Source organism: Siniperca chuatsi, linkage group LG1 (assembly GCF_020085105.1).
Source record: "Siniperca chuatsi isolate FFG_IHB_CAS linkage group LG1, ASM2008510v1, whole genome shotgun sequence".
NCBI lineage: Eukaryota > Metazoa > Chordata > Actinopteri > Centrarchiformes > Sinipercidae > Siniperca > Siniperca chuatsi.
Window position 1 is genome coordinate 33,197,501 of NC_058042.1, and position 14,912 is coordinate 33,212,412.

Genomic DNA, 14,912 nt, shown 5'->3' on the forward strand with positions numbered 1-14,912 from the left:
TTGTACACAGTGACAGGATAACAGAATGGCAGTCTATACACTTTTACAAACTAAATGTGTTAAAATCACTACAAACTGATTGATAGAAATAGAAGGGGGTGATGGAAACGGGGGGCAGTTTATCTTCGCTGCTCTCAGCTCTCGTGCTGATTGTTTGCGAAGTCCAATAAACCACTGGCTACAATAGTCCAATGTGATCTGCAATTAGGCTGACAGCACTGTTAGGAGCACACCCAGGAGAGACCCCTCATGGGGCACTAAGATTCATTACTGAGCTGTGACCAGGATGCACACTTTTTTTGTGGAAATAAAACTGTGGAATCCGATGTTTACATGTCATGGATTATGATGAAAGGCACTAAAAGTTTTACAGGTAAAATCTGAGGCTGGACATGCTACAGGAGTAACAGCCTCCCCAAAAGTCAAATATTTGGCCTAAACTGTTGACTCAGAGTCAACTTGGAAAATTCTGAATCGGTTTCAGCATTAGTGTTAAGTAGAAGCAGGGGAAACAGCTAGCCTGGTTCTGTCCAAAGTGAAAAATATCTACCTACCAACACATCTAAAGCTTACTGATTGACATGTTGTATATTTTTTGTTTAATCTGTACATAAACACAAATGTAAAAATGACAGTTTGTGGTCTTAGGGGGAGTTACGAGCTGGAACTATATCTTGACACATCCATTTGCCCAGCACTTCTGAGCACCTTCTCCTGCTGTAGGGTGGGATGCTAGATTCGGTCAGTGGGCATTTGAGTTTGGACTTGGTACAGCCACGATGATACCAAACCTGGCAACCTCAGTAGAATGACCCCGCTTTTTGTCAAGAAATTGTTCCAATACACAACTCCCCCCCTATTAAATGCACAACAATTTTTTGTTTGTGTATGTATTAAACAAACAAAATACAACTTGTTAATCAATGGGCTTTAGGGGTGTTGGTAGGTCTATTTTTGAACTTTGGACAGAGCCAGGCTAGCTGTTTCCTGTCTTTATTCTAAGCTAGGCTAACCACATCCTGACTCCAGCTCTGTACTTAACGGCCGGACATGAGATTATTATCTATTTTCTTGTCTAAGTGAATAAGCATGTTTCCCAAAATGTTGAACTATTTCTTTAATAGAGTTGGTGTTTTCCATTTATACAGTTTATGAACATAACTGACATTTGTGCCTGAACAACCATGCAGGTTTGCGATCAGGTTGAATTACTTTTAGTTTAGTCAGCTTAAAATTCTTGAACAAGAATCTTCTCTGAACTGGATCTTTCAGAAAAAAAACTTTTGTAAAAAGCTATGATGGGCAAATGATCTCTTTTGGTCAGACTGTTGTACAAACTTGAGCTGCCATCTGAGAATGCAGATTAGAGATATAAAGAAAGATAAAACAAATATTTAGCACAAAAATGTATTTGTGTGGAGTTGAAAATATGTTTAAGATTTTAACCCTCATGTACAATTTAAGATCAAAATCGGAATAGTCTTTTCTGTTTTGCATTGTTTGAACACTATAAATGCCAAATAAACTTGATTATGTAAACGTAGGAGATAAGATGGACTGAACTAAAACACTCAATATTTAGTTCTAATCAAGATGTGGTTTAACTATGGTGTGGCAGCACTTTGACTGTCCAATAGGAAATCAAGAACAAGACAAGCCTTACTTTACAGATAGCACACAGCAGCACAATGAGAAACCCCAGCAAATGGTTAAAACAATTGTTTTGCTTCTGTATTTTTTCCAGGAATAAATTGATGTCCAGATGTATACATCATTCCAGTTTGTGTTACTACTAATATCAATTTTTTACCTTTCAGGCTTTAAAGTATGGAGGCTGGAATGTACCATCCCAATAATACACTTTATTTGAGTTGTTAAAATACAATTGATTACGTATTAATGCATTGAAAAACAAAGAGTAAGTGACTGAATTTATATTTAAATGCTTTAAAAAAAATGTAAGTGATAATGTGTGATAATGTGTACCAAATAAATTCTGTTTCATTATTTTGGCTTTAAAATATAATTAAAATACTATTCATTTTTATCAATGATTTATTGATATGTATTGAATAGTGTAAAAGTGGGGTATGCGATTCTAATCCAGTACACGGCTTTTTGTCAAATTCAGCAAACATTTCCTCACGGTCCACTAGCTATCCGTTCTGTGTGTGCTGAAAAAAAAAAAAGTGAAATAATAAAATAAAAATTGTTTTGCATTTACAGAGCCAGGGTGATGTACAAACACCAAAGTGGCTCGGCTCATCTCAGCCATAATTTGCTGTCTGGAGCTGGTTTTCCGGCTCTGGGAAACATCTTGTCCTCTCTGGCTGTTAGCTTCGCACAGCAACTGTATGGACAGTTTGCAAACCCATAAGCTAAGCTAACCCTAGATAATGTTAGTTACATTACCTACTGTGTCTTTGTTGGCTCTATATCATGGTATGGATTTCTCCAGAATCGCATACCCCACCTTTGAGTAGTTCAAGATAAGTATAGTCACTTTTTTTCTTTATCTTTAAATCATTCAACTATCTTTATTCACATTTTGTAATATTTTACCAGCTTGGACAACTGAATCATTAACTGTCTATGTTTCAAATATCCTACAGAACGAGAAAGATTTCACACATAACAGCAATCTTTTTTTTCTTCTTTTTTTAAACATCTGTGTCTTGCTCCCATCAGAAAATTGAGGTGACCAACAAGTCAGTGTTTGATCTCTTGTCCAAAACAACAGAATACCTCCAGCCTAACCCAGGTAAAAAAAAAGATGGATGTAATTTTATTAGAGAATTTGCTGTTCTTTTATCTACCACTACAACAACAACTTGCAAAATGAATTCAGTATGTGGTATATTCATTGTTTTCCTCCGTAGCCTCTCGAGCCAAACTGAACATGCTGAACACAGTGTCTAAGATCCGAGGGCAGGTTAAGACCACTGGCTACCCTCAGACCGAAGGCCTGCTGGGAGACTGCATGCTTCGCAACGGCCATGAACTGGGAGAGGAGTCTGTTTTTGGTACCAATTCTCATATTCCAGAAATTCTTAAAATAGTGGCCGGGGCTGCAGAGAGGTGTTTATAGATGGATTTCAACCAACAAAGATGCGGAGTTGAGGGGGGTAGAAAACACTTTGCCACAATGTCATGACAGCTTATATATAGACTATATGGAAGTCTTTATAAATAAAGCCACTTGCTGGAAACCAGAAATACTTTTTAGAGGTGAATTTGTATGCTAGACATGATAGATGTGTTATGTTAAGGTGGATTATGCAATTCTAATCAAATACACTTTGTCAAATTCAGCGAATATCTCCTCACGGTCTGCTAGCTGTCCATTCTGTGTGTGTGCGCTGAAAAGAAATCCTGTGTTGTCATACCGCTTTGCTAGCATGAGACCCTACAATAGCCGAACTAACGCTACTACATGGGTGTGCAATGTTGCCACATTGGTGACAGTTTCCACCCCTTTAGCAATATAAATAGATTTGAGTAAAAACCCAAATATTATGTGAAATGGTTGCATGCTTATAGTGCAGTGTACCATCTTGTGTAGGAAAAGTGTAGCTTTTGAGTATTTACAGTGGTGTGAAAAAGTGTTTGCCCCCTTCCTGATTTCTTATTTTTTTGCATGTTTGGCACACTTACATGTTTCAGATCAAACAAATTTAAATATTAGTCAAAGATAACACAAAATGCAGTTTTTAAATGAAGGTTGTTAAAGGAAAACAAAATCCAAACCTACATGGCCCTGTGTGAAATAGTGATTGCCCCCTAAACCTAATAACTGGTTGGGCCACCCTTAGCAGCAACAACTGCAATCAAGCGTTTGCGATAACTTGCAATGAGTCTTTTACAGCGCTGTGGAGGAATTTTGGCCCATTCAACTTTGCACAATTGTTGTTATTCAGCCACACTGGTGGGCGCTGAATAGTTCGCTTCAGCTTAAGGTCACGAACAGATGGCCATTTCACATTCTGAAATGCGGTGTTCGGAAGGTGTGTATCCCATTACATCTGGCGTAAAAGTAACACCACATTTCAGAAAAAGAACCAACAGTAAAATATGGTGGTGGTAGTGTGATGGTCTGGGGCTGTTTTGCTGTTTCAGGACCTGGAAGACTTGCTGTGATAAATGGAACCATGAATTCTGCTGTCTACCAAAAATTCTGAAGGAGAATGTCCGGCCATCTGTTCGTGACCTCAAGCGAATGGGTTCTGCAGCAGGACAATGATCCAAAACACACCAGCAAGTCCACCTCTGAATGGCTGAAGAAGAACAAAATGAAGACTTTGGAGTGGCCTAGTCAAAGTCCTGACCTGAATCCTATTAAGATGCTGTAGCATGACCTTAAAAAGGCCGTTCATGCTTGAAAACCCTCCAATGTGGCAGTTGTTGCTGCTGCTAAGGGTGGCCCAACCAGTTGTTAGGTTTAGGGGGCAATCACTATTTCACACAGGGCCATGTAGGTTTGGATTTTGTTTTCCTTTAACAACCTTCATTTAAAAACTGCATTTTGTGTTTACTTGTGTTATCTTTGACTAATTTAAATTTGATGATCTGAAACATTTAATTGTGACAAACATGCAAAAAAATAAGAAATCAGGAAGGGGGCAAACACTTTTTCACACCACTGTATATGAATTAGGTATATTGGCTTTATTATTATTATTATACAAGTATGAGTAACACTGTTTCACTAACTACTATTTTTCTATTGATCTAGCAAGTACTTTACAGATTAATTGGTTAATCTAAACGATTCATTTTCCTCCAAAAAATAAAATTTACCATTTAATTATGTTCATTTTATTTTGACAAACTGTCATTGTATAAGGCAGCACAAAAAATGTAAACAAAAGTTTACGTATTAAAGTGCAACAGTAGGTTTAAACTGGCAACTCCAACATGATAAAAAATAACAGACACCGTCATTCAACGTAAAATAAACCCAGATTCTAACCTAAACATTTTCTGAAACACTCAGTGGAATTTCTTAAGGTAGCAGGCAGACTGCTTCATGGCTTTATATTCAACAGCTACAAGGACAAAATAGATTAAAAAGCTCTCCTTACTAATGAATAGACAACACTATGGTTTCAGAAACTCAACCCGACATCACGCTGCGGTGGCAAATCCAGCGATCAGACTGGTTAAACGGCTCCACAGTCAGTAAACCAGTTCATGGACCAAACTATGATACTTTAAGTTGTGTCCTCTTTGTTTATTTTGTGTACCCAGCTTTGACATCTGTGTCAGGCCTGCAGTCTATGCTAAAAAACAGCGATACCACAAAGCGTCCTTTGGTTTGTGTTCATTTGTTTGTGTGTATTTGAGTGAGAAAGAGACCTATAGATTAAATAAGGAGAGGGAGCACTGGTAGGAGAAAGCCGGTGAATCAAGAGAAATAAAATGTTATTTTCTGATTGTTTCACAGCGGTTATGTTCTAAAGCACAAATAAAAACACACCCGCACCACCGTGATGTCATGACGCAGCAATTACTTAGTGATATTGAACATAACTAAATACATCAGTACAACAAAATGATGTCATACTCACCACTCTGCTCTCAGTTTTTCTTCAAACTGAAAAACTGTTTTCATTTACTATTTGATTCCAATCACATTTTTTCTCAGTTGCTGTCAAGTTACTGTCAGTGAGACTAAACTCTACCTGCTCACTGTGTGACTGATTGCTTTGGATGGAAAATGCATTTACTCATGTAAATTCATCTATGCAATAAAGGCAAATTTGAAAGTTATGAAATATTTTATTAAGTGATTAAAGGGGCAAATGAGATATTTCTATACTAAAAAAAATTTAGACAGATTTTAAAATGTAGGATTTAAAAAAGACAAAAAAAAAAACAAACTACTCAGACACTCAGCACACCTGTAAAGACAAAACTAAAATATGGTGCATGTCCTCAAATAATTTCTATGTTAGAGTGCCCTACTGAAAAGACCACAGGTTAATTGAAAAGATGGTTTGTCTGTGTTCTGTAGGCTGTGCTCTGGTGGAAATGGGTGAGGCCATGAGGCAGATGGCAGATGTGAAGGACTCCCTCGATATAAACGTCAAACAAAACTTTATTGACCCCCTGCAGAATCTACAGGACAAGGACCTCAAAGAGATCATGGTACATTACAACAGCCTGTACCCTGTAACTAAACACAAGTAGTATGCCATTTTTGAATATATAATTGGCAGGGTAGACAAACTACAGTATGGGAGACTAAGACGGTGTAGTCCCTCATTCGTCCAGGAGTGTTCTATCGTAGAAAAGGTTTCAGTCGTAGTCGAAACGTATTGATTCTGAAAACAGTGTCCAGATGACTACGACTGAAACCTTTTCTACGAGTGTATGGGAGACTATTGATTTTGTTCCCTAGTTCAAAACTTTGCCCTCAAGTTTTAATAATGCAGACAGTGTTTGGTAACACTGTTAGGCCAGTGTAAACGTGCATCACCTTGAATGTTACCTTCTTTTCATTTACAGAATGCATGCAGTGCAATGCTGTATTTCAGTTCATTTGATCCAACTATAAATACTACACCCTAAAAAGTGACACCTGCATTCTAAATTGTACTAGTAAAAGGAACAAGTTTTGACAAAATGTACTTACATTTATTTAAAGTCTTGTCAAGGTGGAGCTAATTTTAATTACTTCATATACAGCTGAATAGTTCAGTCTACACTACTGCATTACATTTTATTGTAGAGAGATAGAGATAACCTGAGTCTAAAGAGTAACCAAAACAAGCTGTCAGATAAATGTAGTAGACCACTACAATAAGTGATCTATACAATATACAGATGATCTGTATAATATACAGATCACTTAAGAGAACGCTTTCTCAACAGTTCACGATCAGCGGATGAATTTAATAGTAGTTTGACTTTTAAATTCTTGCTAAAACATAGCTACTATCATAGAATCCTGTGGTTGGTCTGCTTTGCTTTCACTTAAGATAAACCGCACCCGAGTCCACTTGGAAACAACTGGACGAAAGCCGCTTGAAAAGGATGGTCTCGGTCTGGTTGTTTAGTCCGCACCAGAGTTGACTGACAACTTTCACAGCAGCCCAAACAAACTGAATTGTCTGTGTTTGCAGCACCACCTGAAGAAGCTGGAGGGGCGCAGGTTAGACTTTGACTATAAGAAGAAGCGTCAGGGGAAGATCCCAGACGAGGAGATCCGGCAAGCTGTGGAGAAGTTCGAGGAGAGCAAAGAGCTGGCCGAGAGGAGCATGTTCAACTTCCTTGAGAATGACGTAAGAGAGGATAGACCTTCTACATAACGAATGGACCAATAGGGAGTATTAAACATAAGCCAACTGGCAATTTAAACATGTCAACTTGAACTAGAAACGTGTGAATGTTTAGAAAAATATGAATTAGAGAATTTTGAGATCCTGCATAGTAGCAGGCAATTGTTATGTGGGCGTCACACAGGGAAATAGGGAACACAAGGGAATAGGACCCAAACACAGATTATGAGGCAGAGCAGATGCAGTTCAGTAATTTATTAAAGAGAAAAGGCTTACACAGATAGTCAGGCAGGCAGAGGTCCAAATCGGGAAGGCAGTCCAAGACAAGCAAACAAATCCGACAAGGAGCAGGCAAGATTCAAAATCCAAAAATCCATGCAAAGCCAAAAAGAAACAGAAGATAAGTCCAAGCTGAAAACACAGGAAACCAAGGCTGGGACACTTGACAAACAACAATGGGCACACATGGTAAGTGCTAGAAAGCTTGACACATAGGTACAACAACAAACTGATACTGAGCAAAGGAAAAACTCTAAATACACTTAGGTAGGGGAGACAACGAGACACAGGTGCAACTAATTAGGGCGTTGCAAACAATCAAAACTGGAGGGAAATGCAAACAAAGACAGGAAGTAAAACAACAAGACACACGAGGAGAGCAGAACACTACAAAATATAACAGGAAATAACAGGACAAAAACCCAAACCATGACAGCAACATCATCAAACTGTTCATGAACATAAAATATATTGTTATAAAATTTGTAAGAAATTCATGTGACAGATATCAAAATATTTTAGATGTGTTCAGTATATACATGTAAACCATGGCCATAAAAAGTAGTTACCTGTTATATGGCAGGTATCCTTTTAAATTATGTATCAAAACATTCTAAACAGTTGTTCTAAATCTGTGCTAAGGTAAGTTGAACTGCCAGTAACCATGGCAACAAAACTGATGCTTTACTATACAGTTCCAGCTATCTCACTGGCTAAAGCAACTTAACTCAAGGTAAAATTTGTTGAAATATTTTATTGTCATGGTTGTGACATGTTGACATGTTTCATAACAAATTACATTTTACAAATTACAAATTACTACGGTGTAGTAATTTGTCAGTATTACGGTGTAGTCCCTCATTTGTCCAGGAGTGTTCTATCGTAGAAAAGGTTTCAGTTGTAGTCATCTGGACACTGTTTTCAGAATCAAGACGTTTCAGCTCCCATCCCGAAGTCATTCTCAATTGTGAAAAATGGACCGGGAACTCAGAAATTTAAGCTACTCTGTGTTACTTAAGCCCTGCCCTCAGGAAGGAGTCTACCTGGATATCTGTTGATTACTCTGCCTAGTTTCACCTGAAACTGACCTAATTGTTTCCATGATGGCCCAGTAATCAGTAATCAGGTCTATTGTTTTCTGACTGCACCTCCCTCATCACTGTTAAGTACCTGATTAGCATATGATTGGCGTGACCAAGGTGCTAACACACTGTGGTAAACGTTGGGCAGATTGAATCTCAGACCACCATTTCTGTTCAGAGGGGTTTTCTTTTTTCACAGAAATGGCTTCTTTGACACCCCTTTCAAACCAACTCAAGAATCTTTACCTCACTGTCTTCAAATGTGTGGTTTGTAGCTTTTTTGATGCAAATGCACGGCGCTCTGCAATCCTGAGTTAGCGTGTCGTCTGTGCTGATAAAGTCTTTTGTGAAGTGGCAGTTTAGTCTCACCTATGTACCGTTCTTTACAGTTTTCCTCACTGCATTGAATTGAGTAAACTACATTGCTCTGTTTTGTGTGGGCATCTTGTCCTTAGGATGAACGAGTTTCTGTCTTAAAGTGTTGCCTGATTTAAAGAAAACAGGAACATCGTGCTGTCTAAAGATCCTTTGTAGTTTTCCAGACAGTCCAGATACATAAGGAATGGAGACATCGTTCCTTCTTGGTTCTGTTTCCCTTTTGTCCTGTTTTTTGGCTCTTTTAACTTTGTTGATAGCCCAAGTAGGATAACCACAGGCTGAGAGTGCATTCTGGACATGCCGTTCCTCTTTCTTTTTACCCTCTGAGCCGGTGGGCACTTCTTGGGCTCTATGTTGTAATGTCCGGATTACACCCAGCTTGTGCTGTAATGGATGGTGTGAGTCAAAGAGCAAGTATTGATCCGTATGTGTTGGTTTCCTGTACACTTCTATCTGGAGATTTAAACTGAAAACAGTGTCCAGATGACTATGACTGAAACCTTTTCTACGATAAAAAGGGAAAAAACAAGCAAAAACCCTGCCCTCCACCAAGTTCTGCACTACCCTCTAAATATGAAGCACTAAATTAATGTATTAGGACTAGTGATGATTTTTATGGTTTCTGTCCATATGAGATATGTTCATATTGTTACCGTGTATTTCCTAACAGTGGGTGACATTACAGAAATAATTAATTTTCTCCAGCTATAAGTTAACAATGGATGCAGCTGAAAGGTGTAACATCAACCCTGCGTGTGCAATAGTGCACAATACATACAAGATACACTAAAACAGGCTGTGTAACATGATGTGATTGGATGACTAGGTTAAGTCACGCAGCTGAATCCAATTATACAAGATAAAAGATAGATTTATCGATCATTCTACAACACAGGGTTGTATAATGAGATTTTGTTTTGTAGTTCCCTTTATGCTTCTCAAAAAAATTAGATACAGTGAATACATAATAAGTCATAGAAATGAGAACTATTTTACATGATGGAGTGCTAAGGATGAATTTAGTAGTCTCACAGCCTGAGGGAAGAAGCTGCTGGTGGTATGATAGCAGATACTTCTGTATCTCTTTCTGGAATGCAGCAGGGTGAACAGGCTGTGGCTGGGATGGGTACTGTCCTTTAATATCCTTTGGGCTCTGCGCAGGCACCTCACCGATATCACTGATGCTCGGTAGGTTGGTACCAATGATCTTCTGAGAAGTTTTAATCACCCGCTGTAGAGCCCTCCAGTCCTGAGCCGTGGGCTCAGGATGCTTTCTATTGCTAAGTTAATAAGAACTTGGCACAGGAATTTTTCAATTCAATTCAATTTTATTTATATAGCGCCAATTCATAACAGAAGTTATCTCATTGCACTTTTCCCAAAGAGCAGGTCTAGACCGTACTCTTTATAATATTAATTACAGAGACCCAACAAATCCCACCATGAGCAAGCATTTGGTGACAGTGGCAAGGAAAAACTTCCTTTAAGAGGGCAGAAACCTTGGACAGAACCAGACTCAATGGTGGGCGGCCATCCGCCTCTGCCGTGTTAGTTTCTAGTGCCGTGTTGCCTTCTTAAGTTTCCTTAAGAAATACAGCAGTGGGTCTGTTTGTAAGGAAGTCCAATATCCAATTACAGAGTGTGGTAATCAAGCCCAGAGTGCAGTTTCATGGAGGAGATTATGTTGAATGCTGAGCTGAAATCAACAAACAACATTCTCATGTAGGTGTTGTTCTCAAGGTGTGTGAAGACTGAGTGGAGGGTAGTGGAGATGGCATCCTCTGTTGGTTCTGAAAGCAAACAGGTGAGGGGCCAGGCAGGCTGGGATGTTGTTATTTATGTGCTGGAGAACCAGTTTCTCAAAGCACTTCATCAGAATGGGGGTGAGAGCCACAGGGCGGTAGTCATTTAGACTAAACACTGCAGACTTTTTAGGGACAGGGACGATGGTGGCTGTCTTGAAGCAGGTGGGAACAATCTCCTCTGAGAGTGATATGTTAAAATATCAGTAATAACATCAACTAGCTGATTGGCACATGTTCTTTGTACACAGCCAGGGATGTTATCAGGCCCAGCAGCTTTACTCATATTCATTCTCAGCAGGATTCTTCTCACATCCGCTGTGGATACTGACAATGGCTGGTCTTCTGGAACTGGAGTAGACTTTACAGCTGACTCTTTGTTGGGGAGATCAAAACGAGCATAAAATGCATTTAGCTCATGTGGTAACGTGGCCTCACACATGATGGGGGCGCTCCTGCTTTCATTCAGGCTTTCTGATTTGGGAATGCTTTTATTGTCTTTGTGATCACCTCATCATCATACATTTGCATAAGGTATGATGTCACTGATGATGTATATTCATCAAGGTTTATATGCTTCATCTGTCCACACTTTAACTGTTTTTACTGATGGTTTGACCCCTTTTAGTTGTAAGTAGGCAGGAGAAGCAAGGAAATATGGTCTGATTGACCAAAATGGGGGCGGGGGAGAGCTTTGTAGCGGCCAGAAATGTTTGTGCACACACGGTCCAGTGTATTTGTTCCCCTGGTGGGGATGTGGACATGCTGGTGGAATTTAGGTAAAATAGTTCTGAGGTCTTTTTGATTAAATAAACAATAAAAACACCATCAAGTTGTTTTGTCATGTGACTGCTGATGACCTCATACAGTTCCTGAAGTGCATTTTTTTAATTTGCATCTGGAGGAATGTAATCAGCAACAACAAAAATACTGGTGAATTCTCTGGGCAGATAATATGGTTGACAATAATAAAAATTGCACATCTGGGGAACATGTCCCTCCTCTTTAACTGCGTTTGAGCACCAAGCATCATGTAAACACAGAGACCGCCTCCTCTCGTCTTTCCGGAGTCTTGTGTTCTGTCAGCACAGAACACGCTCTGCCCTTCGAGTGCGATAGCTTCATCCTGGATGTTGTGATGCAGCCAGGGCACAGCAATCTCTGATTTCCCCTTGTTGAGTAAGCCTGAGTCTTATCTCATCCATTTTATTTTCCTGTGACCAGACATTAGCCAGGACTAGACTGGATAGTGGAATAGCCTTAGGTCTGGCCTGGGTTAGCTTAGCTCTTACGCCACCTGTCTTTCCCCTCTTCCTGTGTCGATCACACCACTTGTGGTGACGTTTAGCCCGGCTGGTCTGGTTGTCAGGACGGTAGATGCCGTGAGCAGTCTCACAGCCCACTGCATATAATCCAATCCCTGCACTTCCTTTTCTGATGTTGATGAGTGTTTTACTGTCATAAGTAATACGTGCTTCAGTAATGAAGGCGAGAAAATAACAAAACAAAAATTTAGCCAGGTTTGAGGGAGCTACTTGTTGGCATGTACAGCCATTGCCATGGTAGTATATAATCCAAGTAATTAGAAATTATATACATTTATTGTTTAAGCCACGCAAGTGTCTGGCCAGTGTTTACTTGAAGCCTAATGAGAATGGCTTATCATAATGAGAGTTCAGCAATATTTTTGCATATAAAACCTAGATAGCTTAGTCACCTATAATATTAATTAATTAATTCACATAGATGTGAATTAATTAATTTTGCAACATATATACATTAGCTATAGATTTAGGTTACTTTGTGCCGTGATGTTTCTTGTAACATTATCTATGGTAAGATTGGGATATGGCTAGCTAGCTTTAGGTAACCCTTTTTCCCAGTCATTTAATAATTATAGGGGCCCTATATTGCCTATATTACTTACCGTAAAATTACATTTCAATCGTCCTTACACTATAAGACATTAGGTAAATATTTACATTTTAATTCAAGTAAGAGTACAGTACAGTACATTGTAGGGATGCTATTTAAACCCACAGCGCATTGTGTAGAAAATCAATAGTCCAATCTCAGATATGGGACAGACAGGAAGGCTGTTAGTTCATTATTTTGAAGCACTATACTGATTCTCAAATGTTGTACTTAACTGACAAAAACTGAATAATATGGTATTTGTATATTTTAGTGTTTGTAATACAAATGACTTTAATGTCAGTGACAACAACCCAAATTCAATTTCATAATATGTTCTGGTTTATATATAAAAATAATCAGAATCAAATAATAGTTTCTCCTTACAGCTGATCGTTGATTTATTACAGTATATAAAGGTTTAAAGAACAAATCACTTTTATACACTTATGGAATCAAACAATGTGAATGCTTATAGATTAAGTACAATTATATGTGAATCAGGGAGAATTAATACAACGTATGCAGTGGTATTACTTTTACACTTGTTCATACTCAGCAAAGTACAAATTTCCAAAGATATAGAGCTGTTTTGATAGAGGAGAGTAGATGGACAGCAGGACACCTGTAAGACAAAATGGAAACACAGGTGTCATGAAATGTATCTACTCATAGGGGCTGTTTTAGAAGTCACAACTACTTTATTAACTGTGTGGTACACTGTGGTAATTCAGCGTAGCATTTCATTCACGTGTGTGAACTGATGAACTCGTGTGCTGAGTCATCACATAGTCACCAACAGTGATGTTTAGCAATTAGAGATAGGACGTAGAGATAGGAGTTCGGGAGGAGTGGAAGGATGGTGAGGGGGGTGTGGGAGTGAGAAAGAAAGAGATTTACAGTTCACGTCAGAAAACCAACCTCACAGCTCATTTAAATCCCAAGTCCTTTTCAGGGTGGACAATTTATTTCCTTATTTATTATCAAAGTCTCATTCAAGATTCCAAATTTGCCAGGAAGTTAAAATGTCTTAAATAAATCAATTTAAGTTGCTTAAGAAAGTTGTGTGATAATACTGACTTTGGTGTCAACAAGGCAAAATTGTATCCCTTCAATATCTTATCTTATTGCCTCTTAGGACTTGAGGATATGCAATAGTCTTTACAGCACAGTACATAAAATAAAGCATCGCCTAGTGTAAATCATTGTCACGGACACGCCAGGCTCCACCACCTCACAACCACAGCGTACTCCCTCACCAAAATTCTAATCAGACACCTGTTGCCAATCACACACCTGATCCTCATCTGCATCACCTCAGCTTCAGCACAAAAACACCCCACTCACCTCAGTCACTGTCCAGTCTCGTTTCAACAAGGACACTACTTTCTGCCCTGCAAGATAACGTTTCGGCCTCCAGCTTTGAAAAGTGTGTTTCTCCTCTCCTGAGTTCCTGTCTCCAGCTCTGTGTTCTCCTGTCTCCAGTGTGTGTGTTTCCAGCTGCCGATCTCTTACCCCACTAAACAAAGGACGGTATCAGTAACCATCATCTCACATTCTACTCACTGCTTGTTTTACCTCGTTTGCAATAAAACCTTCTGTGTCTCCAGCTATTCTGACCGGTGACCCAATCCCTGACGTACTTCCTATCCCATTTTAAGGAGGTGTTCGGGAGGCCAGCGGGGGATCCGCCGGCGAACGCCTCTATCATCTGAAGCAGGATTCCCGCTCCGTCACCCACTACACCTTGGAGTTTAGAACCCTCGCCGCTACTAGCAGGTGGAATGAACAGTCTCTCATTACCACCTTTCGTCAGGGATTGGATCCCAGGGTAAGGCTGCATCTCACCGCATACGAAGACACCATCGGCCTCGAGAGGTTTATCCAGCTAGCCATCGGAGTAGCCACCCGTATGCAGGTGTGTTTGACCGAACACCAGGACCAGCAGTCTTCCATTCCATCGTTCTGCCAGCCACCTCTGGAACAACCGCCCTCCAGAACCAGACCAAGAGCCCATGCAGCTAGAAACCAGCAGGTTGACCCCAGCTGAGCGGCAGAGACGGCTGACCCAGGGTTTGTGCTTGTACTGTGGAACTGCAGGTCACAGCATCAAATCTTGTCCAGTGAGACCTCTCCGACCCCTGGTGAGTGCCATCATTCCTTCCATCAAGAATTTG

The 14,912-nt window shown here is 39.6% G+C and overlaps 1 protein-coding gene across 7 annotated transcripts in view; it reads left to right on the forward strand.

Moving 5' to 3' along the window:
* The window catches only part of sh3gl3a (SH3-domain GRB2-like 3a), an 87,070-nt gene that overhangs the window by 44,238 nt on the left and 27,920 nt on the right, over positions 1–14,912 (forward strand). For 6 of the 7 annotated variants that reach the window (XM_044188872.1, XM_044188880.1, XM_044188863.1 and 3 more), the window contains 4 exons: positions 2,689–2,761; positions 2,880–3,023; positions 6,014–6,147; positions 7,125–7,283. In XM_044188872.1, the coding sequence (XP_044044807.1) occupies positions 2,689–2,761; positions 2,880–3,023; positions 6,014–6,147; positions 7,125–7,283 (510 nt within the window). Of the gene's footprint in view, positions 1–1,817; positions 1,919–2,688; positions 2,762–2,879; positions 3,024–6,013; positions 6,148–7,124; positions 7,284–14,912 lie in introns of all 7 variants that reach the window. The other variant, XM_044188912.1, reaches the window with a different exon arrangement.